At 37.4% G+C, this 26,104-nt stretch overlaps 1 protein-coding gene across 3 annotated transcripts in view; it reads right to left on the bottom strand.

The window, feature by feature from the left end:
- Window positions 1–26,104, bottom strand: part of LOC140233817 (serine/threonine-protein kinase D3-like) — a 75,672-nt gene that overhangs the window by 15,887 nt on the left and 33,681 nt on the right. For 2 of the 3 annotated variants that reach the window (XM_072313913.1, XM_072313918.1), the window contains exons 2-10: window positions 22,859–22,997; window positions 16,421–16,519; window positions 13,466–13,597; window positions 11,318–11,466; window positions 7,312–7,540; window positions 3,804–3,881; window positions 2,309–2,450; window positions 868–991; window positions 129–206 (exon numbers count right to left, since the gene is read on the bottom strand). In XM_072313913.1, coding sequence (XP_072170014.1) covers window positions 129–206; window positions 868–991; window positions 2,309–2,450; window positions 3,804–3,881; window positions 7,312–7,540; window positions 11,318–11,466; window positions 13,466–13,597; window positions 16,421–16,519; window positions 22,859–22,997 — 1,170 coding nt within the window. Of the gene's footprint in view, window positions 1–128; window positions 207–867; window positions 992–2,308; window positions 2,451–3,803; window positions 3,882–7,311; window positions 7,541–11,317; window positions 11,467–13,465; window positions 13,598–16,420; window positions 16,520–22,748; window positions 22,998–26,104 lie in introns of those variants that run through there. The other variant, XM_072313923.1, reaches the window with a different exon arrangement.

The raw sequence follows: 26,104 nt of genomic DNA, 5'->3' as shown, positions 1-26,104 counted from the left end.
TATATTTAGACATCTTTGCTCATAGCAGAATAATAACACAAATTCCTGCCTTCATATGCATCTATCAAATCATGGTCTGGAGTAGGAGTGTCTGAATTGTCTCATTGAAGAGGCAGAACTGCACAAACCTTGTAGTATCTTGTGCTACTATCACTCTGGTACAGTGTGATTGCCTTGGTGTCTATTCTCCAGTAATGTCTCTTGCGCTGCAGTAGGAAAACACAAGCAAGACAAAAAAAAAAAAAAAACAGCAATGAAAAGAGAATCCATATGTGAGTATCGAGCAACCTTCATTAAATATCAATTCCACTTTCAAACTGTCACTAGGTTTCCGCAAAGAATGGTTAACAATTGCGGCAGAGCACTGAATGTCATCATCTTATTTTATGGCATCTGCAGGATTACCATACAATGGCAGGATGCAAAAATGCGTCTCTTTTACTGCTACTTACATAATCGAACATTTTCCTATTCCCCTTAATAATTTTTTCTTCAGAACCAACCGTCCATATTGAGAGCTCAAGCATTTCTTACATGCCTTTGCAATACCATCATTATCTCTTTACTCAGTCCTTAGTTTGTCTTTGTTTTTTGAATAAAACAAAACATGATGGAAATTGATATGATGAGCAGAGCTACAAAAACAAGGCACAACCAAGGGCACATAAGTATACCAAAAAATAATAATAGTAGAAAAAAAGACTGCGAACAACTGAAGAAAGTAAAAATGAAATTACCTTTTCCTTGGCATGAAAAGACACATACTTTACCTACAATTGTGGGTTTATGACATAACCTCCAGACCAGAAGAGTATGTCCAGTAGTGTCTAGCCATGTAGGAGGGGTCTGGTAATGTAGTATACTCACCATGCTGTCCTTGTCTGTGTAATGGACCATCCATCCTTCCTTCAGGACCTGTGATCCCCTTCGCTTGGTGTGCTTCACCGACTGCACAATGCGCATGAGTGGAATGTTGTTACTTTGCACAGGACTGTCGGTGGGGAAGGAAAGGTGGAGACAGATGATATAATGACGAGAAGAGCCAGCAGAGAATTGACAAGATACTAATAACATTACACCACACTGTCACTGTCACTGCACACAACTGAACTATTCGCCTATTGGAATCTGGTGGGTGGTTCTGTGTAGATTTTACCCTTAATTACATTATGCATACCTTTGCATATCATAACTCAATCAATCCTTATCTGTGTACCACTGTACATATCAAAGACTAAAGACTCAAACATCGGATGCAGTAGTTTGCTAGCAATTATTAGTTGAGACTTTGTAGTTGCAGCGGCACTGGCTGAGCAAAGTCACTGAGCATTATGAGAAGCACCCTCTATAACCTGCCTACCATGCAACTTTTACTAATGACATCGATAATGTGCAGCTAGGTCAACAAGCTCAAGGGATCAGCGGACTGAAGAACTCAACATCATGAAGAAAAATGGTAAGAGTCAACTTTGTGACTGGAGAAGATCTTGTCTCCAACTAAACCTGTATACGATTCCTGACATGGCGTGAATTCAGCCTTCACTTCAGCACCTACCAACGCTAATTGTCAATTGTGAGCTTGGGCACTTACTACCGATAAGAGCTAAGACAGATTTGACAGCATAAGATATTCTGCAACCACATGCCACACACCCCATTTCAATCAGGACAGGTGGTAACTTGCAAAACATATTAAAGGCACAATTTACCTTTTGCATATGAAACAAAAACCCAGCATTAGTGCTTTAAGATAGTTCTAAAATGTGATTTAGGGATAGAAACAACCACTGTAAAAATTTGAATCCGTGTAATCGATGTCAAGTGTTGTTAAATACACAAAATATAAACAATAGTTATAATAAAAATGTTTCCAGACTAAAGCGTATACAGTTACGGTTTATTGAGAAAAACACTGATATCTCCTTATATGTTAGGTTTTATTGCAAAAATTTTATATGGTAGGATGTTTCATGATACAACAGACCTACACATATGAATCAAATGTGATATCTTGAACATTTTTGAAATCACTGCTCCCAAAGGTAAACTGGACCTTTAACCTGTTGAGGACAAGCTGATTTTGCTATATCCTGCATTTCTTGTAGATACCTGCCCCAGTATATTCAGGACTACTCTCTAATGTGTTATGGCCTAGTTAGGGTTATGACTTCTCTCTCTGATGGTGTTGTATCTCATAGTTTCATCTCATACCTCCCAGCAACACAACACAAAGAAAATGCATTTACCCCACGACCTGCATCCCATGTCAAAGGGGGGGGGGGGGGGGGGGGAATGTGTGTGCTCTTACCTGAGTGGGTTTTCATTGATGGGCGAGTCATTCTCTGGCAGTGTTTCATCCCCGATGCTATCCCGGTTGGACCCGTTCTCATTTTCCTCAGCCTCATTTTCATCACTCTCATTTAGCCTCTCCTGGTCCTCATTGTCCCCACCTAACCACAAATCCAACAGACAGCAGAAATCAATGTCATTACAGTACTGTAGCAAACTCAGTTCAGATGACGAAAGGGGTTTTCTTTTCCAATATTTGACTGTTTTACATCAAACTATCCAGCCTATTACACTTCAGACTTTGAAAAATGGAGTTCAATTTTTCTGATTTTTTTGTTTGTTTCTGTAAAAGACATTTCTAGCTGAAAGTTAAGCAAATGAATCTCTTCTGCCTAAACTGCCAGTTTTCATTCTCTACAGCTTTAAAGACACTGGGTGCTTTCCACTTAATGTTTGCCTGCTGTTAAGGTCTTGGGGATAGTTTGATTAGTCACAGCTCATCCATTTTTAATGCGGTGAAGTCACAATGGAATCTAGCACTACAGCTGAGCATCCTTAGTATGCATTTCGTTCAGCTGAAGGCCAGGTTTGTATGAGAAGTTCTGCAACTACCATGATGTGGTTTGGGGTCCATCTTGGGGAAATGTGAAATGGATTTAGCATGTTACTGATGAGTAGCCTCGCTTCAAGACTCTTTACTCCTCTGGTATGCCTGTCAAGTATTCACATCGGCATCCAGCTAGAATTTAATCTCATTACCACCTTGTTTAGATGAACAGCAGCCGCACACAAAGGGTCTGGACATGTCCTAGTGGTCTCTGTCTATAAAATGAAGTTACCTATTAAAAAACAAGTTCACCTTCATTAACATAAGGATTGAGAGAATGCAGCAATATTAGTAGAACACATCAGTGAAAGTTTGAGGAAAATTGGACAATCGATGAAAAAGTTATGAATTTTAAAAATTTTTGTGCTGGAACTGCTGGATGAGGAGACTACTAAGGCTCGTGATGTCATATGAGTACAACAGTATAAAGAAAATGTAAAGAAAATTCAACATATTTTCACTTTTTTCGCATAATAAAAGAGCACTTGACTTGTCTCTTTCTAAAGGCAATGGGAATAATATTACCCACAACATATGTCAGTATCGAGTCAAGGTAATGTGTACTTTTTTCAAAACATGAAATTTTGTGAAATTGTCTTTATATTTTCCTTATATTGTTGTACGCATGAGACATCATACACTGCAGTAGTCTTCTCATCCAGCGGTGACTGCACAAAAACTTCAAAAATTCATAACTTTTGAACAGATTGTCTGATTTTCCTCAAACTTTTAATGATGTGTTCTACTAATATTGCTACATTCTCTCAATCCTTAAGTTAATGAAGGTGAACTTGTCCTTTAAAGATGGCAGTGTATTCTTGGACAAAAAAAAATTAGTGTCCACATTCTGGAAGGTATTAGTAAACGATAGGCATTGCTAGACATTGAATCCATGGACACAACTCACCCTCTTGTAATGGCGTCTCCCCCAGGCAATCCTTGGGCACCTTGTCAGCACATCTTTTGTGGCAGTTGAATTTACAATCTGTGGGATGACAGGAAATGGTACAAGTTATTAGAAATGGACAGCACGCTTCATAAATAAGCTTGCATTGACTGCAGTGGAATAAGTAATCATTCAGACGAATGAGTGAAACAGTGGAATCTGTGATGGCCCAAATTGGAATTGAAAGGTGAGTTTTTAAAATGGCTTGAACAAAAACACAAACCGTGACAACTTATTACTGGGAGCATAATGTAGCTGTTACGGTACTTCCGATATTTGATATGAAAGGGTTACTCTTTCATAATTTTGTTTGAGCCTACAAAATATCTTTAAAGCCTTTTGCTCTAAACCAGGAACTGATTTTGGAAGCTACAATGCACCAGGTAACAGGTGTTATTTAAAAGAATATTTACAATACTAAATTATGTTGTTGCTGTTTTTTCTCAAATATATGTGCTATGACAAATGTAAAGAAGAGAAGCCAGAATTTATATCTGTAGTGCAGTGATCTCAAGCTTTGAGTGGAATTGAAGGAATAACTGACCCATATTGAACATTTACTTAAAAATGAACAAGAAAAAAAAAAGAAGGCTGTGGAATGACTCTGAATTATGTTTGTTTGTTTGTTTTTTCAAATTTACAAAGGATACCAATATGTTCTCATGTATCATGTTCAATAAAGAGAAAGTATATCTTTGTTTGGGTAATCATGAAACAGTTGTCATATATATTTTCTTGACATTAGAAATAGCATGGTTTCTTCTGTAATAGATACTAGACTTTTCTACTAAAGTGTGACAAGAGATCTCCAGTAAGATCATCATTCCTGTCCAGTCTGAAACCTCTTTATCCAGAGTAGGATGGAACTACACATAACTTCATATTCTTGCCAATTGCCTTCCAAATGAAAATATAACTGAGCAAATAAATGAGCATGAATACACCCTGTTGTAAGGATATCCATGTGGCATAGAGCAATGTGGCCAGGGACCCAGATATAACCATAACTTAATATTCATATGGTTGAACCTTACATGCTTAAAGGGGATAGCTAGTATCTGATCAGTGGGAATCAGTGGGATGCTGGGGGATGATTGATCCAATCCTTGTGTGATTCATTTAAGAGTACATTATATATGTATTGTTGTGTGAAAATTGTTTGCTTCAGAATGGTCTCATATTCAAGTAATGTGCAGTTTAATGTTTCCAGGTTAGCGTGCCTGTACAGTGACGGGGGCATCAAACTGTACATTGCTTGAATATGAGACCGTTCTGAAGCAAATAATTTTCACACAACAGATATATAATGTGCTCTTAAATGAATCCCACAAGAATTGGAACAATCATCCCCCAGCATTTCCACTGATTCCCACTGATCAGTTACTAGCCATCCCCTTTAAACTTAATAATTATAATAAAATCATGGTACAGTTGAAAATGATGAAGATGGTGATGATGTTAGCCATAATCACAATGATTATCATGCTCATAATGATGATAACTAGAAAAGCACTCACAGAGCGCAGACCTCCACCAAGCAGCTCAATTCCACACATTACATGCATACTGAAAATCACCCAATATCCCAATGATAAAGAAGCCTTGTGTTTACCTCATCAGCTTCCTGCATGCTGCGCGGTGGGCTGTGCAGAACACGCGCTTTAGTGCACGTATGCAAACCTCAAATACGCGCAGCTTGAAATCCAAAGTTCATTGACCCTATTTGCCAAAAGATAAAAAACCCTTCAAAAATTTGTAAAAATTTCTGGATCACTACCAAGTTTTGATCATCTGTTCCTTGTGTCATTATCAACTTTTCCTGTAAGTTTCATCCAAATCTGTTAAAAAACTTTTTCAGTTATTTTGCAGACAGACAGACAGACAAACCAACACCAACAAAAACATAACCTCCTTGACAGACGTAACAATAATTGACAATTACAAGGTGACTATGTGTGCAGCTCACATAGAGTCCCCACACTGAACAATATCAAAACAAATTACGATGAATTTTCAGGTAATCATTATCTTTCACAGAAGGTAATTGTGGTCAAGAATAGTTTTGGAATGCATCCGCTCTTTTTCTGTGTGGAAAACTAGACAGACATGATCCCAAGGGGATTTAAATGGACATTGGTTTGTAGCATAAACTGAAAAGGTAAGCACTACAAAGATCTGCAAAATGTCAATGGCCATGTACACAAAGAGTTGAATTACTGACAATGACATGAATATTGGTATGTGAGATGAATACTATTCAATTGATAATTCAAAATTGCAGAGACTCCAACTCTCCCGTTTTCGACGGGAGATCTCCCGCCGAAAGCCCATTTTTGCGCAATCTCCCGTTCTCCCGTTTGAGATTTGATTTCTCCCGCCCTGGCTCTGTGTCTCCCGGTGGAAAGGATTTCTTACTTATTTCTATCGTATGTTGAAAAAATAAGCCTTAGATAGCACCAGAGAACATCTAGAATCCTAGGAACTTCGCAATTCGCACACATCAACTTGGAGTCTCCCGTTTGCTAGGGGTTTCGGGCGGGAGAATCTCCAGATCAGAAGGTGCTTGGGGTTGGAGTCTCTGAAATTGTAATCTGCCTGATAAAGGCAGTCAATTAAGTGCACAGGAAAATATTGGATATCATGTGATTGCTTGTCTGAAAGCTTTCCCATAGAATAATGCTTTCATTTATATCAAAGCAAAGAGCCCCCCCCCCCAAAAAAAAAAGACAAACAAACAAATAACAAAACAACAAAACACAAGGCAAGTGCCAAAATGTGTCTCGCCCATTCGCGTAGAAGAAATTAATATTTTCTAACTCCCGGACGCCGCCTATGACCTTTGACCTTGTGGTGATCTTCAACTCCCCAAGGTACATTTACCAGCCCAGTTTGGTCACAAACAGACATAGGGATCAAAAGTTACGAGCCACAATCGAAATGCGCCGAAAAAAACTTAACATTCGGCCGTACAAGTTTGTTGACCCCCGTCTGTGACCTTTGACCTAGTGGTGACCTTCAACTCCCCAAGGTACATCTACCATCCAAGTTTGGTCACAAACAGTCATATATATCAAAAGTTATGAGCCATATTCAAAACGCGCCGTAAAAACTTAACATTGGGCCCTAAAATTCATTGACCCCTGCCTCTGACCTTTGACCTTGAGGTGTACTTCATGTTGAGCAAAATGTTTAACTTTGTATAACCACTCTTCCCTCCAAGTTTGATTAAAATTGAAGTCCGCAGTAGAGAGTTATTCAAGTTTTTGTAGCGTTACGGACGGACGGACAACGGACGGACACAGACGGACAACGGACGGACAGACGCCGCAGGTGATCCCTTAGTCTCACCGCACCTCAGGTGGGCTCGAAAAAAAACAAAACCCAACAACGAACTTTAAAACTTAGGTTTTCATTGGTTTCCTGACAGCTGAGCCACCGTATTGAACTCCAGCATCATGATAAACCCTACCTTTGCACTGGAGTCCCTGACGAAAGAGTCCCACCAAGAGCCGTTTGCAGTACTGGCAGATTGTTGGCTTGGTGTAGTTGTGGACTACGAACGTGTGTGGCACCTTGATCCGACTGGCGACAGCTCGCTCCACCCATAGAGGGCGGTTGCCCCAAGAGGGTGACCGGCGCTCTTTGTAGCTATCACTTTTCACCAGGGGAGTCTGTTGTGTCACAAACACTGAAAGCTGCTGCTAGGACAAATGTAGGGCAAAAATAAACATAATGGGTGAAAAATCATGTTACTATTCAAGGAACAAATATCAGCCTTCAGGAGGCAGGAGTGTTACAAGGCATGAAGGTACTGGTATTGTTGTTTTTCATGACAAATGTAAGCTGTCAAAACATTTTACATACACGTGGTAGATCAACGATCATCATCTAAAACATCTACATCATAAAACCCTTCATACATGAGGTGTGCTGACATATCAAACTCATCACAAACTGTATATCACACATATCACAAACTGCTGAGTCATAGTAAGTTTATGTGACACCAAGGAGGTACTAGCCTAGTACCTCCTTGGTGACACACACTGAACATCAGCCTGCTAAATGGATTCCATGAGGATTGGCTACTTCACATTCTTCAACCCCCTTGCAACAACCATCTCAAGATGGCATTGACAACATATACACACACACACACACACGCAACACATTGTCAATGGTAATGTCAGAGTTACATCCTCACAAGCGCAAATGCATTAATTTCATAGGTTTTTACAGATAACATCCTCAAACTATTGTATTCTAGGCTGCAAACACACTTTTCTTTTAATCATCTGAACAACTACAGCTGTACCACTAAAGAGAGTACTTCTTCTTTCATTATTCCATCATATTTCAAACAGTGACGCCACTCTGTTGCTGAACATTTACAAGCAGATGGTGATGTCTTTACAACTTTTACTATTTTCAACATATTCTTAATAGTTTAGTGATCCACATAATTCATCCAAATTCTGGTAAGCACCGTTTTTCAGATTTGCAGTTGAATTTGCATATGCAAATATACAAGATCTGACATTAATTTTGACAAAATGTCTTGAAAAATACAGGACAATGGCTGAACATTAACATAAAGAGGCCTATTAATTAAATATATATATATATATATATGCATCACTCAATATTTGGAAATGCATGTCTGCTACACTTTCAATGTCTTCATTGAAGTCATAACATAGAACACTCAACTACATATATTACAGGATAACACTCACTCAATGTTTGTTTTACACCTTAGTTTGGAAAGAGAAAGCGAAAACAGTATCTTGTGTTCAGTTCAAAACAGGTCATTAAAAGCTCGTTTTATGTTTACGTATACTATAATGGTCACATCCTTGTTTTTCTTTACGTAGTATCTTCTTGCAGAGTAACTCTTACAGGTTTTTTTTTTTCTTTTTTCACATTCTATTCAAATCAACTTTCTCTCATGCCTACACAATATATTCATGTAATATCTTCCATGAATCTGAGCAGTGTTGTGTAAGATTGTATAAGAAATGGTCACTACATACTGGAAAAGCAGCAAAAGAACACTTCAAAGATAAACTCTCGTCTAATAATTATTTTGGGTTTCTACGGTGCCTGATTTTAAATACACTGTATGAGATTACAAGCATAATAGATGCATGATTACGGCCATGAGGGCAATTTTTGCTTAACTCCTTCAGCACCAACAGTAACATGATTGTGTACAATATCAATGGTGTTTTGAGTTTTATGGTCTTGAAAGAGATAAGTGCGCACATAATCTTGTGTGAGGCACAGCAGAGCACATGCCATTTCCTTCAGCAAATCAAGTATGGTATGGGTTATTTATGGCTTTGCTTCCCTGTGTAAAAATTTATGGTTATAGTGCATGGCTATGCAGTACAATGTAAAGACTAAATGTTCTGTGATGTCCATTTACCAAATTACAAATCTCTTTCAAAAATTCACTTTATCGTTCACACACGGGAAGGGTAGATGTACAGGTTGAATTTAAATTTCCTGAGCTAATACATGGTTCATGTGCATGGAGAACAGGGATTTACAACAGGAACACACTCCACTTTATTCCACTACAATCACTTCTCTTTTATCTTTAATTTGACACAAAGAAAAAGAAAAGAAAAGAAAGTACTGTTGATGTTATGCACTTTTCAACAGGGCAAATTGCATTGTAGTTCACATTCCAAAAGTACGCTGACTGAGGATATGTATACTTCCTCTACAAGATACCAACACTTCACAGTAGTTTCCATTGCCTGCTTTGCCCCCAAAATGGCTAAAGAGCACAATGACAGAATGAAGTCAATAATATGCAAACCAAGCCATGGGAATGATTGAATGGCATATTGGTCAAATGCTTACGTCAAGTAAAGTATTGACCAGAAAATTGGTAGCTATAAGAAAGTCCATGTTCATTCACATGATGGAGTGATGCACATCTCTTCTTAACAATAAAGTAACTTTCTCCCACTCCTCTTTAGCAACTCTACCAAGCTATGATATGTTAAATATTCCTTCAATTCACTTTCATGACAGTCATGTTTTGTTACTACTGCAGCAAGCAGACTTCACCAAGTATAGGGTCACTACAAACATAATGTGTATGAGGCTGAAATTCAGGATCTTCCAGCTTCCTGTACATGGCTGCAGTGGGTTGTACAATGTAAGTCTGTTGTATTAAAATAGAAAGCTATCTTCACAGTAGTTATTTTCTCACAAAGAACAGGAAAGAGAAGCAAGATATCATCAGATCTTTCTGAGTATCAGAGCACTGTTAATGGCCATGTAAGTATCTGCAAATCAATTTAGGTATGACAATGTTTCACAAAATCTTTTGAATGGGAAATACGTGCTGGCACAGATACGAGAATACAGTACCTTATTTGGGACATTTTATCATGAGCTTGATTTTTGCTTTTCCATGCAGGAAAAAAGAAAAAAAAAAATGAAAATGAAATGTTGCAATACTATTTCTTTTCGTGTGTTTTCTAGAACTTGTACAAATCATTTAGAGCTGAGCACAAAAACACACAAAAAAACTTTTTTTTTTTTTTTTTTTTTTTTTTTTTTTGCAATTGAATGCCACTCACTCAAAACAAACTTTCACAAGTCTATCATATTCACACACAATCTTTAGAGTTTCTCAGGGCTGAATACTGACTAAATTCTATGCTCTCTACATATTTGTACTTTAACAAGTTTAGCAGTGCATTGAATAAGAGCCAAAAAGTATGGTGCATTGAACATGTGAAGTACAGAATTTCTTTTTCTCCCCTTCAGTACCCACTAAAAATGGAGGAAATTTTGAAAAAAAAGATAGAACTTTTTTTTCTCCCCTACAATACCCACTACAAATGGAGGAAATTTTGGGAAAAAATCACACTAGGACAACCGGCAGCAACAATGGGTTTAGGTTGCACCAAGGCTGTGCAGCCATTCAAATATGAAATCACAGTGGTCTAGCACCTCCCTAGAACTGTTATCATGACCTGGCTTTCATTTCTGAGGTTTGATAGCTGGGAAAAATTTTCAGCGTGAAGAAAAATATAAAGGAAATAGGCTGCTACACATATTTCCTCTAAAACACCAAGCAAACACCCTACAAACATATGTGTTATGGTATGTATTTCATTAGGATTACCCAAAATAGCTGCAAAAACAGAGCAGAAAGTAGCAGTACATCCTCCCAACTTTCATGAGATCCTAACTGCACAGGGTGAAAAGGGAATTTGCCTTTGTAATATCTTTCTTAATTGCAGTGTTCATCATGCATGTAATTGGATGATTATGTCCCTGAAAATAAGGGGAAAAATCATTATCATTTGCATTTTTAAATTTCTTTACACAGAAAGCTTGAAGGTTAAACTAACGGATTACAATGGTTTCACAGCATTGATGTTATTGTGGAGGGAAGACATGTCTTTGCCACCCCCCCCCCCCAATCATTCCTTCCCTTGTGACCTTACCTGTGATTCTTCGCTAGACAGACTCGACTCGGATGGAGACCAGGGAATACTGGATGATGAGATCGCTAGGGAAGAGCGCCGCCGTTTGGATAACGTGCAGTCATTGGGAATCTTGAAAGCGCACCTTTTGTGGTAGTTACCCCCGCATCCTGTCAAGAGCAGCATCGATGAGAAACAGTTATTTTCCTTCAAGTTACTTCTGTGTGTAAATATTCAAAATATGTATATTTATTCTTTCTCTCTCACACACACAGGTAGACACCAGGAAATGTAATTGTCTGAATTACAAGAATGCATAATGACTTTAGAGAATCTACACTGCTTGGCTACTTCAGTCCATTTTTTGTTTTTTGTTTTTTGCTTTACAGAAATGGCTTATACTAATTAGATCTGACCTCTCGTACCATTGTAATCTGTGCATAATGTCCTAACTTCTGAACAATATTTGTGCCATCACAGTTCAACATATCTGCCCATCTGAAACAAATAAATTCAGTGATGACATGTTTGATGATTTCTTAAGAAAAAACAACAACACACACATACACACACCCACCAAAACCTCATAATTTCTAAATCCGGTTGATTTGAATTACTAGAGTAGCTCATGCATCTCCTGCACAAAATGTGAAAATGGACCAAGTGACTAACAATGTGAAAGTGCCACTTGCACTAATCACACCCAATCACACCCAGAGGAAATTACCAAAATAATTCACAGGGGTAAATTCTTGCAATTGAAGGAGTAATTCCGTTAATAAACTAGCTGCATGGTGGTAACAGAGTGGCGGTAACAGAGCATGACTTGTCATCGAGGTCCATCAAACACTTTTTGCTCAGGCGCTGGGCCATGTGATTCATCACGGTGCAGCAGCGTACATATTTCAAACCAGCATGGTGACCTTGCCTCTTACACAGCTGCACAAGGCACACTAGCTTTCAACACACTTCACTGTGGCATTAGCCTGTTAAACATCCCAAGTCATGGCAGATGATGATCAGAACCTCACTTGAAACATACTGATGTGGAAATAAATCAAGAAATTGCATTGTCAGGACTGGGAATTGGGATCCTGATGTAAACCTAGTCAATTAAAGCTAATAAAAAGACTCCACCGCTTTATTTGAGCTGCATATTACATATGAAGACTAACCCGTTGAGGACGAGTCCCGAGTATACTCGGGCAGGGGTCTATGGGAAATGCATGTTGTAGCAAAAACGGTCCATCCTCAACAGGTTAAACACATTTTAAACTCGTTTTCACAAGCCATGGAATGTGGCATTCAATGGATACCTTCAAAGAACGATCTGGGCTCATCCAAATGTGACATTGCTTGTGTAATCCTAATTTGTTTTGTGTGTGAAAAGTCATTGATTTAAAGTATTCGTTACTCAATGTACCAGTATATCCCTCATCACTCCATTCGAGACAGAGCAATGCTACCCTGTTACCACGTAACACCCTTGACTATGTAAAGCAATTTCTTCGAGGGAAATATGATTCTTTCTTCTTTTTTTTTGTCCATTGTAATATGGACTAAATATGCAAGAAATATTCTACAGATGAAATATAAGTCATGGGAATTTGATGACTCTATCTAGGTTACTATATAGGGCACCTTACTGCTTGACCCGGTGGGTTTTTGTTATTGTGTCTTGTTTTGCTTTGTTTTTGTGAAAATTGTCATATTTACTTCATGAAAAGGAGCACAGTGATTTCTCATTACGTCCTTGCTCCAGATGAAACCTGACACACTCACAAAACTCACATACTTATGTCATAATTTGCCTAATATGCTCGGAAATTATTTTGCTTATGCTGTATTCTATAGGTCAGACCAAATACAGTTCTAATGCAAGCAGCACATAGTTAAACATCTCTCCAACTTACTATGAACATTCAGAGAATTTACTGCATATTTTGATTCTCACATTGTAAACAAAGCCAAGACAGTTTGCAGCTGGATACAACATGACCGTTACCATCCAATATCAACACTTGGAATGTTGATACACTCACACACACACACACACACACACACACACAAAACACTCACACAAGCACACACAAAGACATATATTACCAATGACCCTACAAAAACGAAAATGTGTTAGTGGGGCATAAAACCTTTTTTGTTAGCACTCACCATCACATTTCAGCCCCTGTCGGACTAGTCCAAACAACATTTGGCCGCAGAAGTCACAAAACGTGGGACTCTTGTACGAGTGGACGTATAATGTGTGAGGGCGAATCTGACGATCTTCAACGGTTGCCGATGCTGCATTTCACAAAAAAAAGGGGGGGGGGAATGAATAATTAGAGACAAAGACAGGTGAACTGGTGACAGACTATGGGGGCCCTAAGTTTGACAGATTTTGCACAATTCTTAAGACCTTCAAATATCTTGTTAACTGGCACATACACATGACAACTGATGGATTCTGTCCAACTTGGATCTGCAGACAAACTCTCCTGCAAGTGAAATACAACTGGTTCTTGTCCCTCACTCAGTCGAATTCATGTTAACAATTCATAATCACAACCACATATCATTCATTAAAATTTAATCGTCTATCTATTTCATCTGAATTTCATACTTTTGATATCATTATGATAAAATATGCACTGTTTTCTATTGTATCTTCAGATTTGATGGACCTTGAAGCCTGCAGTACATAGTGGAGCAATGGAGCACTACTTCTGAAATTTCACTTCTGATAAGTACATGTATTTAAAACATTCTGACATGTGTACCAGATAAGCACACTTAAAACTTTCTGTAGAGATTTCTACTTACACCACTCACATTTCACCATCCTGCACTTGATCTTTGAGAATTTGAGTAGTGTTTGATGATTAAAGAATTTTTGGAGTATGTTTCTACTACTACAAACACACGATGGACTCAAAAGCTGTTTCTCAATGAGCTGACCATCTCAACTCCCTTGGTCAGCAGCACTACTACGGCAAGTACTACGGCAAGTCTAATTCCCAGAAAACTGGCCACAGCTTTTCCCTTTCCTGTGATTACACAGTCGGCAGCCATCCAGGTTACACTGCAATTTTCTGGGGGTGTCTTCGTCATGACTAAGGCAACAGCATTTCAGGCAAAAATGCTATGGCCTGGGAGAAGGACAGAGCGGGGCATGCCAATGTCTGAACAAGTGTGATTCACTTATACACCATAGCTCATGGGCCCCTTGTTTTTGTTTTTGTTTTGTTTTTCTTGAGCGAATAGACACTGCTCAATGTGCAGTAGTAAAGAGTATTAAGAGTACTATACAACAAGTTATGCAGCATATACAATGTACAATGGTAAGACAAACATCTCCTTTCTATATACTTCATACTGGTATACATGAATATGATATTTAATGTAATCCAATTAACATGTAGTGGAGGGTGCTGAATAGGTTAATGAGGCGATATTACATGAAGTTAAACATGGTATACCATGATGGATTTGGAAAATGCAATGATAATTCCGAGATATGACTGAAGCAGAATAAAAAAACTAAAGCTACCGCACAGCACGCCTCATACAGCAACACAAAGATAGCATACCTGAAAACAATATCACTGGTTTCAACACTGCACACATTACAAACTTTACAAATTACCACACTGTGCAATTGCAACAGTCCACACTAAACACAGAGGTGCGAATGGCAGGCTGTGTGGAAGGAAATTCAGGTAGATCAAACGATAACTCTTACATGAATATTTCGAGTATGATCTCAAAAGTATGATACACAACTTATTAATGAAAATTACTATGGCTCTGACACTCCAACAAACATCAAGCTCAGTGCTGGATGAGAATTGGATACTGCAGAGAGAAAATGGGATATCACGGACAAACAGCCAAATGGTAAGCTTTGATACTTCTGTGTGTAAGTGTATGTTCAAGGCAAATCAAATTGTGAGTAACCACTGGTTGTTGTCTGGGAAGTGAGCTGAAACATATCAAATTTGGTGGAATATCTTTAATTTGAAATTAACTTCATTGTGGACGCTGCATAAGGCAATACCAGTTGGTGCAGCAGAGTGCAGTGCTTCAAATTACTTGGTTGGTGAGTGAGCATGGAGTTTTCTACGTTCTGAACTTCTGTGATATAACACTTTTAAAATAAACAAATTGTTAACTAAAAAATTCACTCATTGAATCTTTGCAAAAAGATGCATACAATCTGAAAAATGTTATTACTTCTCAAACACTAAATAACAACGTGATTTATTCATTGGAACATTGTGCTATTTTTCTCAGTTTGAATCTGTCTTGTTCTGCTAATCCTCTCTTCTATTTTCTTATGGGCTGTTTCTTGTTGTGTTTATCCCCCCCCCCCCAAAAAAAAAAAAAAAAAAAAAATCAAATAACTCATAAATTAAATGAAGCCATTTCTGCATGTACAACAAAGATTCAACAATAATTATAGCCACACCCACAATACATCTTCTCATCTTTTACTTTCTAGCATAACTTTTGTTTGTGTAAAATGTGACACTCTCTTTGGAAAGGCATTATGAATGGAATGCAGAAGAATTTATAATATTAATTACAGGCCCACATTCCCTGAAGAACTAATGTGAGAAATATCAACTGGGCTCTTGTGCCATGGAAGTAAGGATTCTGTAGTGCTTAAAGCCCGCACAGTATTAGACAATGACAGAATGACCAAGCAAGTATATTACCCTTAAAACAATTGATATAAATCCACTGCATATCAATGTATCACAAGCCCATGCTTTCAAGATGTACCCTCTAAATGATGCTTTGATACAGTGATAGTTCACTGCACAATTTACAATGTATGATTATAACTACAGTGTGCTATATTTCTGTTAATGAAAACTCACTATTGTAATAATAGTGAAGCTGTTAAGATTGAGCTGAATGAATATGATGTGAAATTTGAACTTAAAAATGAAAAAAAGAAGAAGATAATTCAATTGCTTGACATGAGAGAAGCATAAGTAATCAAAGACACCAATGTTCACGAAGTTTCGATGATCTGAAATGTTGACAGTATCGATGACTAGATTCATCAATGGTATAGTGAATAGAAGTAAGCTTTATTTGTTCAATATACAAACTACTTGCCGGAGGAGGACATTTGGCTGTCGAGGTGTTCTGGACATGACCTGACCATGTCACAGTGATGGTCAGAACAGACATTCATTCGGCTACCTTCCCACTGATCTGCAGTCAAGACAATGAATGAAGGAAGGGGGTGGACAAGAAGGAATGAGCGGTGATGGGGAGGGGTGTCAACAAAGCTTTCCATCACACTGACAAAAAAAGGAAAAAGAGTAATAAGTGTCATAAAAAAAACAAAGGAGACATGCATGACATATCAAAAGGGAGTAAGTGCCACAATGCACATCAATACTATGGAAGAATGCAGCACTGGGGTTGCTCACAGCAGCAAACAAAACACATTTATGTAACATAGAAGGCTTACTGCAACTACCATAAAACCAGAAATGTTCATGTGCATGAATTTTTTTTTTGCGAGTTTCGCGAGGAGCTGTGATTCACAGAATTTAAATACATGCCAAAGTTTTTGTCTATGCTACGCATTGAATACAAGTGGCAATTTGCAAAAATTTCACGCCGCGAAAAAGTCTGATTGGCTCCGATTTGAAAAAATTTCATGCCTCAAATATTTCTGATTTCACAGTCAGCTAAATTGGGAATAAATAAAGAGTCTTTTGGAGGGTAGATCATTCAGGAAAGAGATATAGAACACAAAACATTTACTGAGTGACATTAAAATGCCTTCATCACAGTTTACAAAAAAACAAACAAAACTGTAGCCATAAATCATATTTTGGTTTAAAATCAAGCAAATGAACAAACTAAGCATGCTCAATTGAAATTAAAATCAAATCAAGTCGAACAGGAATATCATACAACATTGACTTGAGGAAACAAAACTGTCTTATTTGCTTTTACTGCTGAGTTGTTCACGTTAACGAGCTCTGCTCTCGTCTCTTTTTTTATTTGTTTTCTGTCATAGCAGACTTAGATCTGGTGAAGTGTACTTCTAACTTGCTAGCAACCTAATAATTTTGTCAAAGTGGTTGAATATTCATAACACATCATTCTTGGGCACCATTGTGGTCAACTCTGGTATTTGTGGCAAGATAACACATCTCGCTTAACAGAAAAAGGTTCTGCGAACTAGGGATCACACATACAGGCTGTACATGTACATGTACAGCTGCACATAAGAAAAGATGCAAACTAAAGGGTAGCATTCCAGTGAGCATCAATAAACCTGAAGCCATGTGATACAAGTGTTGTAACTACCATGCAAAAAGGACTGGTCCAAAGGAAGGAAATGAATTAGAATTCAGAACGTACATCATGCAACTTAAAATAGTCAGTCCATGCACAATCATCCCATTAAGAAGCACCATTCAGAAAAAAACAAAAAACTGTCAGAACAGAATTTTAAAGTTTGTAAGAGCTTTCTAAAAATGACAAACCCTCTGTGACATCACACACACCATTACAAACACCATCAAGTGTGAGATTTTGTGCAAAATAGGAATGAATCTATGTCTCTCCCATCCCATCAAAAAAAACAACAACCAAAAAACAAACAAACAAAAACAAAAAACCTCATGCATAACTTACAAGCAGCTACACTTGTACATACAGTCACAATCAAATCTTTGAACATGGTATTTAAAAAGTCACATAAATGTCATGTACTCTATATTTTATATACTTATATTCAGATATCTACATGAACAAACAAAAGGGGGCACTTTTGTTCTAAAAGACTTCTCACTTGCAGCTACATGTACCCACACATGCATCAGTGTGGCATTTTATACTCTGGTACAAATGTACATTGTACCACTCATTGAATTCATGCCAGATAGGACAATTTACTACAAAAAAAAAAAAAAATACTATTAAAAAAAAAAAAAACACCAACAACTCTTTAGAGGATGGTAGAGAGAGTAAAATTACTAATTCACCACAAAAGATCATGGGAACAGCATGAATAGCATAAACTTATGCAAAATCAGTATATTCAAATTAAGCATGCTATATAAGTATGGTATATTCAAATTAAGCATGCTATATAAGTATGGTAATGCTATAACCAAGTTTATGAGAAAGTCCCAACAATATTCCCCCTCCCCCACACACAAGCATTTATCCAGAGTAATAGGCATGTGTTACATTATGGGACATTCAGGAGACTTTCTTTATCAAAACAATAAAAATAAATCAATGACATAGGATAAGACAATCCCTCCCATTCTTCAGAAGAAGAATAAAGTTGCAGAAGATGGTTGTCATTTGACCTTGATATGACATAAAGAAAAAGTGTGACCCATTATACATGGGACCAGGAAAAAAATGTTTCATTGAACAGCTTGCAATTCAGTGTTATGTCTGCATTATATTTCCAATTACAGTTATCCAGGTACAAATGCATGTGATATCAAAAAAAAAATGCTTTAAATGAATAACATTTGCCAACATCCCATCATTTTCATATTTCATATAATGTACATGGGTCATTCCAGGACTATGTGGATAAAAACTGATTTGCTTGGTTTCTTTCAATTTCAATTTCATTTCTTTTTTAATATATTCAATGTACAAACTGTTGATTAACATTCCAATGCTTTCATTCTATGGTCATTTTCATTTATACCTCTTATTTTGATAATCAAAACCATTCATGAAATGGTAAATATTGGACTTGGCATATGATAAAAATTTGCAATTGTGAATCAAAAACTTGGTATATGCCGTAATTTGAAATGAGAATGTAGCTTATGGATTGGTTAGAATACAATTTACTTTTCTTTTTCTTTTTCAGATGGTGATTTCCATACAAGTTGGGTAAGTGCTCAATTGTAAATTTATTTTAAAAAAAGGCAAATGCAAAGTGATGTCTAGCCCGCATATCGTCACAATTTGTGATAAGCGTTTTCCAATGCAATACTGCGAGTACGGTGCTTATCAGGTCATTTATTGACCATTGACCTTGTTGGATTGCTCCTATATTCAAACTTTACTTGTAATTTTAGGTTATATATCTGTGGTGTGAGTTTGGTGGTCACAGCTTAAAGCCGTGGAAAGTTAGAGAGAGTACACAGAATTGTTGATGATGATGATAGAAAAGTGACATCACGTTCGTATCTAATATTAGGTGGTATACATCCTCTGATCTTAATGATTCCTATAAAATGTCCCATATATGTACAATACAATCTTGCATTTTGTAAATTAAGGCCTGAAAATATGCATAAATTTACCAAGCATTGCTGGAATTCAAAACCTTCATTCACTGATATTCATATGATACTAATTGTGTCATCATTGAATGAAATTTAAATGTTGACATCAGAGAGGACCATATTGTGGGCTTGCCATTTTACAGTCATTTTTCAAGAAAAGCTCAGGTAGCCTTTTGTATCAAAAGTGAAACAGAGACATAATGCTTCACATTTGTTCATTTGGCTACAGAGGACTAGACAAATCGTTAACCAACTCAATTTTGCTTAAACAAAGCATTTGCAATACTTCAGCTCATGCACAAGAACACACAAAGTTAAAATCAAGTGATATGTGATAACTTTGTAGCCGACATTGAAATTGATCCCTGAGGCTGTTAATCTTTAATAAAATCAAATACATATCAGCATACCAAAATCAATGCAGCTTGAACACTTTCTACTAAAATATAAAGTAAATAATATAAAGAAAGCATGCAATCATGCTTGTTTCAACTCCATCACAATATCATAACAAACAACTGAGAAAAGGACAGGAACATTTCACATTGAGAGCTCTTTCCAAAACACAGAAACATTTATTCCACATACAGACAGGCACTACAGCCCAGTTCCCAGTTTTAAATGTTACAGTAATAAACTGCTAGCTGCTGTTTTTATTTTTTTTTTTTTTTGACATGTGAAAGAAAGAAGTGTCTGGCAAATTCTTTGTAAAATATGAACTGCTTCCTACCAGGATATGGGATCAGGGAGAGACAACATGATTATGTGTTGTGAAAATATGCAACAGGGGTGTATGTTTTCATGGGCATGTTTTCTTTGGAAAGGACAATGTAGTTGGGGGGGGGGTGGACTGAGAGGGACTGCCCCCTAAAGGAAATAATGCATGCATGCCCATGCACAGCAATGATTGTTTCTAAACTGACCCTTGTCCCCATGTAATACATGTATGATTCAATTGACAGCAGTGTGTCTGTAGGTGATATGGGTATCAAGTGAGGCTTTTGTTTTTATAAGTGATATCTGAAGCTTTTAATGTTGGAACAGGACACCCACTACATGATCATGGTGTTATGGGTCCCAAGTTCAGACGGCAGAGGGACTGTATATAGGAAACTCCCCAACAGTTTACAAACACCTGTCAATATGAAAGATTATGCGGCTGTGGTTGTAATTTCCTTTTTTGTTTGTTTGTTTGTTTGTTTGTCTTGGGGGATGTGAGGGGAACAAAGTAATTGCTATGACCAACAGGACCATGTACTCTTCTAAACTGAACATTAATCCAAGTCATTTTCACAGACATTCTCATTTTGATGATTTCATTAACAAAAATGCTCTGAAAGTTTTGGTCTCTTGTACACGACTCTAAAAACAGTAAGAAAACTCATTTCCTTGCTGTATGAAAGGCCACTGATATATAGGGTAGACTGCTTGCAGTAAAGTGTTTCTTTCACCCGACAATGGCTAGAAATCTTTAACACAACAACTGGCATCAGCAAGCTCCCTGCCAAATTACACCCTTGTTATTCACAGTGAATTGTAAATCTCGCTCTACCTGATTAACTGAGATAAAAAAATCAAGGATAGGTAATTCTCCCAAATCCTTTCCTGAGATTCTACCCAGGGTCAAATATCTACATTTATGAAAAATTCACCCAAAATAAAGGTTGTTTTGAATGACAGAGACATTTAAACATTTTAACAAACTAAAAAATAACAATTTATGTTCAAAATGCACATAGTTTGTGTCAATAGGCCCGTTCACACACAAGGGAAAAAGTGCGATTTAAAAATCGATTTTCTTATCGCGATCAAAATTTCGAAATTTTTTCCAGTGTGGACAGAAAAATCTCACTAATTACCGCGATCCTTATCGCGATCCAACTCGCACTATTAGTGCGATTTTTCAGAATAATCGCAATTATTTTGCCAAGCGTCGTGTGTGTGAGCGCGATCGAGATTCGGAAATCGGTATTTTTAGTCCCATCGTTCGTAGCGCGTGCGAAACTCTATTGGGACTGCAGGGTCAGTCTTCGGTCATGCAAGATTCGCGCATGCGCAGTTTGGCCACTGATCGTTCTTTCCTTGCTGCGAAGTGCTATTTTTCCCTGTGTATGAACGGTCGAAAAAAAAAATCGAAATTTGGATCGCGACTGAAATTTCGATTTTCGTTGTTTGTGAACGGGCCTATTTAGATTCCTAAAGGCTGCTAAGCAAAGAATGTCACTTGGACATTATGCCTCATTTAATACATGAATGAAATATCATCGACCATCAAGTTTTTTTTTTTTTTTTCTTCACACAAGCATGAAGCTTGCAACTTTATTTGTACTGCAAGATGTATAAGTACATACAGTGTACATTGTACGGAGTACATGTCACAGATGTATACTGAGGAGAGTCATGGACAAACTGCTTTATCTGATAAAGTATGAAATCAGTGATATTTCAAGCAGAAAACATGTAAGGCCTGTCACATATATGATGTCATTTAAGTTCTGCAGTAGCTACATCAGTGTGACACATGCAGGACACACTGCCTTTGCATAAGCACTGCAATTCATAGGCTGTAACCTTCCGTTTGTTTGATTGTTCAGTTTTACACATGGCTGCTGCTTCAGTTTCACCCCTTTTGTGTAAGACACAATGTAATGTGTTCCACATGACAATTCCTCCTTTGAAAGAAAATTTAAATTGCTGCTTCACAAAGTATGTCAAGCTGTAAGTTATTAATTTCATTTTCATCTTAGATGATAGTTTCAGTGGGCCCAAACTGTGGCATAAAGGAACACTGACCGAAATGACAGTCTATTTTGTCAAGGACATAAAAATTAAAATGATGCTACCATCTATATGCTTTACAAACACTTTGCTTCTTGAATCAGTACAGACAAGGAATTAAATTGCCAAAATATCGGACTGATTAGTCATCTGTAGATGCACCTTTAATCTTGGTGAAAGTTCAGCACCTAGTCCATGTCATTAATATTTCAAGTTGTGACAGGATTTGGGGGTTCTTTCAAGACTGCTGCATGACCTACACGTAAGTAAAACAACTTGAACAAAGTTTTCACAACAGCAAAATAAATGTGTGGAAAGAATTATGGGCAAATATGAAACAGACTAATTCATATTAACACAGTCTTCACCAAAATGCTCACTTGAAAAGACCAAAACATGATCTGGATGGTAGGAACAGACGTGGTATAAATGTCTACGGCAGCACATTGCTTGCAAAGCGGGCACAGACAGCCATTCATGCTATTCTCACCCGACAACACAGCCTCAATGAGGGCTCCCTCCGTGACATCACTGACGGACGTGACAGGTGTGAGTGAATAACTAGTGCCAGGGTTGTGTTTGAAGAGCAAGAGCTTGTCGTAGACACCGTAGAAATCATGTTCTGGAAACTGGAGGGGGATTAAAAAAAAGAAGAAAGAGAACATGGCACATGTTAGATATAGAATTGGTGAGTTATGGAAAATTAACTGCAATATTAACAATGATGGAACTATATATATAGTCTGTAAGTAGACTTTACAGATGAATTGACTGCCTGCTTTTGAAAATAAACACATGACAGGTTTTGGTCATCAGTGTCTTTAAGTTACATTTGTACATATTGGCTTATACATTTAATAATATGGATTCTGATATCCTATCAGAAATACATAAATGTAATTGACTGATATTATCACCACTAAATCTACAAAATTGCTCATTAAGATATTTCATTTTATAGTCAGTCAAATAAAAGTCAAGATTCTGTATTGACTCAGTATCAGATAACAACATGACTCTCCCACTTACATGTACAGGTATATCAATTTAACTTCAGGATGTTAAACTCATCTACAGTGTGCATGTATATATGCCAAATATTTTGCGGTTTTTATTTTGACTGCTTTTATGTTTCGCGAATTTCACAAGTCAGGTGCTATTTGCGAAATTAAAGACACGCGAAAATAATGACTCTCATCTCGACATGAATGTGACACACACGTATACATTTCTCCGTTCAGTACATTACTCCAACATCACAAATTCAACCACTCACGAAAGCATCAGGAAGTCCCAATTCGCAAAAATTTAGACTTGCTAAACATATGGCAAATACAGTACATTGTATGTCAAAGTTGTATCAATATTTCACACTCTTGGGTGTTTGTTTTGATCTAGTATCTCATATTTCTCACAGCATAAATAGTATAAGAATAAAAATTTTACTTCCCTTTACGAGCAAGTACTTGAATTTCTCTTCCCATTTGATAGAGCACAAAACATGGTAACAAATGAAATCAACCCCCATCACTTTTTCCATGTGAAGTCACCTGTGACTTGTAACATTGGAACAGCTTTCAAAAAAAAAAAAAAAATGCCCAACAGACAAGAAAGGGGAAGGCATTTTTCCTGTCATACAGCCAGTCTTACGTAATCATTGTCTTTCCTGCACAAAACCCGGCTGACTGGCATGGTCTGTGTGTGAGACAGTCTGTATTACCATCAGCCATGTTGATGAAGAGTCATACCATGAGCGAGCATAGTGACATGCAATGTCTTTACCAACAATCATTGAGGCTCTAAACTAACATCTATACATTTGTATTCCTGATGCTGGGGGAGGGGGGGGGGGGGGGGCAATAGATATCTTACCTGGGCAAGCAATAAAAAACTGGAAAAAAAGGAAACTGCTGGCTTGAAATGGGCCATTGAATCCATTTTCAGACCAAGGAGGTTTAATACATTGGAGTTCCAACTGGCTGCAATTATTCAAACAGTTGTCAGATTTCTATTGATGTACAAAAGAATTCCACAGGTGCACTTGTGCCTTTGAAGATCGATGTTCCAAGCCGCCGTCTTGCTGAGCAATCCGAGGATTCATTTTGAACGTTATCATAATGTTGGCCATATTTTGCTTATTTATTTATTAAATGAAATGAAAATTTACGTAATGATAAAGCATGTAAAACAAAAGTCAATTCTGTCCAGAAATTTGCGCAAAAGTGTAAATCAGAGCTGTATTATTTGAAAATGTTTAAAACTGTACCATCCTGGAAAGCTGCTTTTATCACTTAAAAACTAATATGGAATAATCTTCAAGTATAATTCTTTGTTGATAGATATATCAGATTAGTGCCCAGGTATGCCCAGTCGAGTAATTTTCATCTTTATTTCAGCATCTTTTGCTCAATTTCTATTCGCGCATCCTCATGTCTGTACCACCTACCTTTTATAAGAAGGGATAGCGAAAAGTAATTACCATCACAAAGACATATCTTCCTTTGAAAGTGGCTGGTGATTATGCAATGAGACACGAGTCAATTGTCTTCCTATCTGCGTGGCAGATCCTGTTTGGCACATGCTTCAAATATTTCTGAGCGGCGGCATTGAACATCTAGTAAAGGAAATAAGACAGTTGTGACTCCATTCTCTAGAACCTCCTTGTTCAGACTGAGATTGTCATGTTTAACCCCTTAAGGACTGGCTGATTTTGCTACAGCACGCATTTCCCATAGACACCTGCCCGAGTATACTTGCTACTTGTCTTCAAAGGGTTACTGTAAAACATGATATATTCGCGGCATGATTTTTTCACGAATTGGAGCCGACGGCCTTTTTTGCGGCATGAAATTTTCGCGAACTGCCACTGGCATTCAATGCATATAGTGTAGACAAGAACTCTTGCATGCATTTTAATTTCGCGAATCTCCGCGCTTGCGAAATTCGTGAAATTAAAATGCATGCGAAAATTCCTCGTTTTACAGTAATTGCAAAGTAAGTATGAACAAAATCAACTTGTTTATTTCCCATTCAGACATCTCTGGGTCATCACTACAAGCCATACATGTATGTGCACAGTCATAGTGCATTTCCTTAATGAATGTGTATTCTAAATAATGATTGTAAAACCAACATGTTCAAACATGTATGTACGCATGTTTCTGGCATTTATGAATAGAGAGATGAGTACTGAGCATCGAGATATACATTTTTCTCCCATCAATTGCAGAGGATACAACTCATTTTGCTTTTGTGATCTGTTCCTATGTCAGGCAGTCTTCTAAACATGTTGCTATGTCAGGCAGTCTTCTAAACATGTTACTATATCGGATAACCTCTACAAAGTAGAATGACTTCAGTTTCATTGCACATTTATGACCTGATTTATTGCATAAGCTCCCTATCTCTCTACCCCTCTGTAAAACAGTCCTAATTCTATTACTGCTTTCCTAAACATATGTTAATGTTCAAAACATGAATCCCCACCTCAACCATTACTGTACAGTCCCTTGTTAAAGGGTGTGTACAGTTCTGGTCGAGGTGATGATTTAGCTTTTAACGTTTTGCGAGATATTCAGAAACCACTCTATGAGATGTCAAAGAGCATGCAATTCTAAGGGGTATCAAAAGTTTATTTGATGAAAATTGGTTTTGAAATGACTGAGATATCCAAAAACAAGGTGAAACAAAGAGATCCTAATAAAGTTGTGGCCTGTCGCCTTTTATTATTATCAAT

The sequence above is a fragment of the Diadema setosum genome, chromosome 1 (genome assembly GCF_964275005.1).
Source record: "Diadema setosum chromosome 1, eeDiaSeto1, whole genome shotgun sequence".
NCBI classification, from domain to species: Eukaryota; Metazoa; Echinodermata; class Echinoidea; order Diadematoida; family Diadematidae; genus Diadema; species Diadema setosum.
This window is presented reverse-complemented; position numbering and strand designations above follow the sequence as displayed.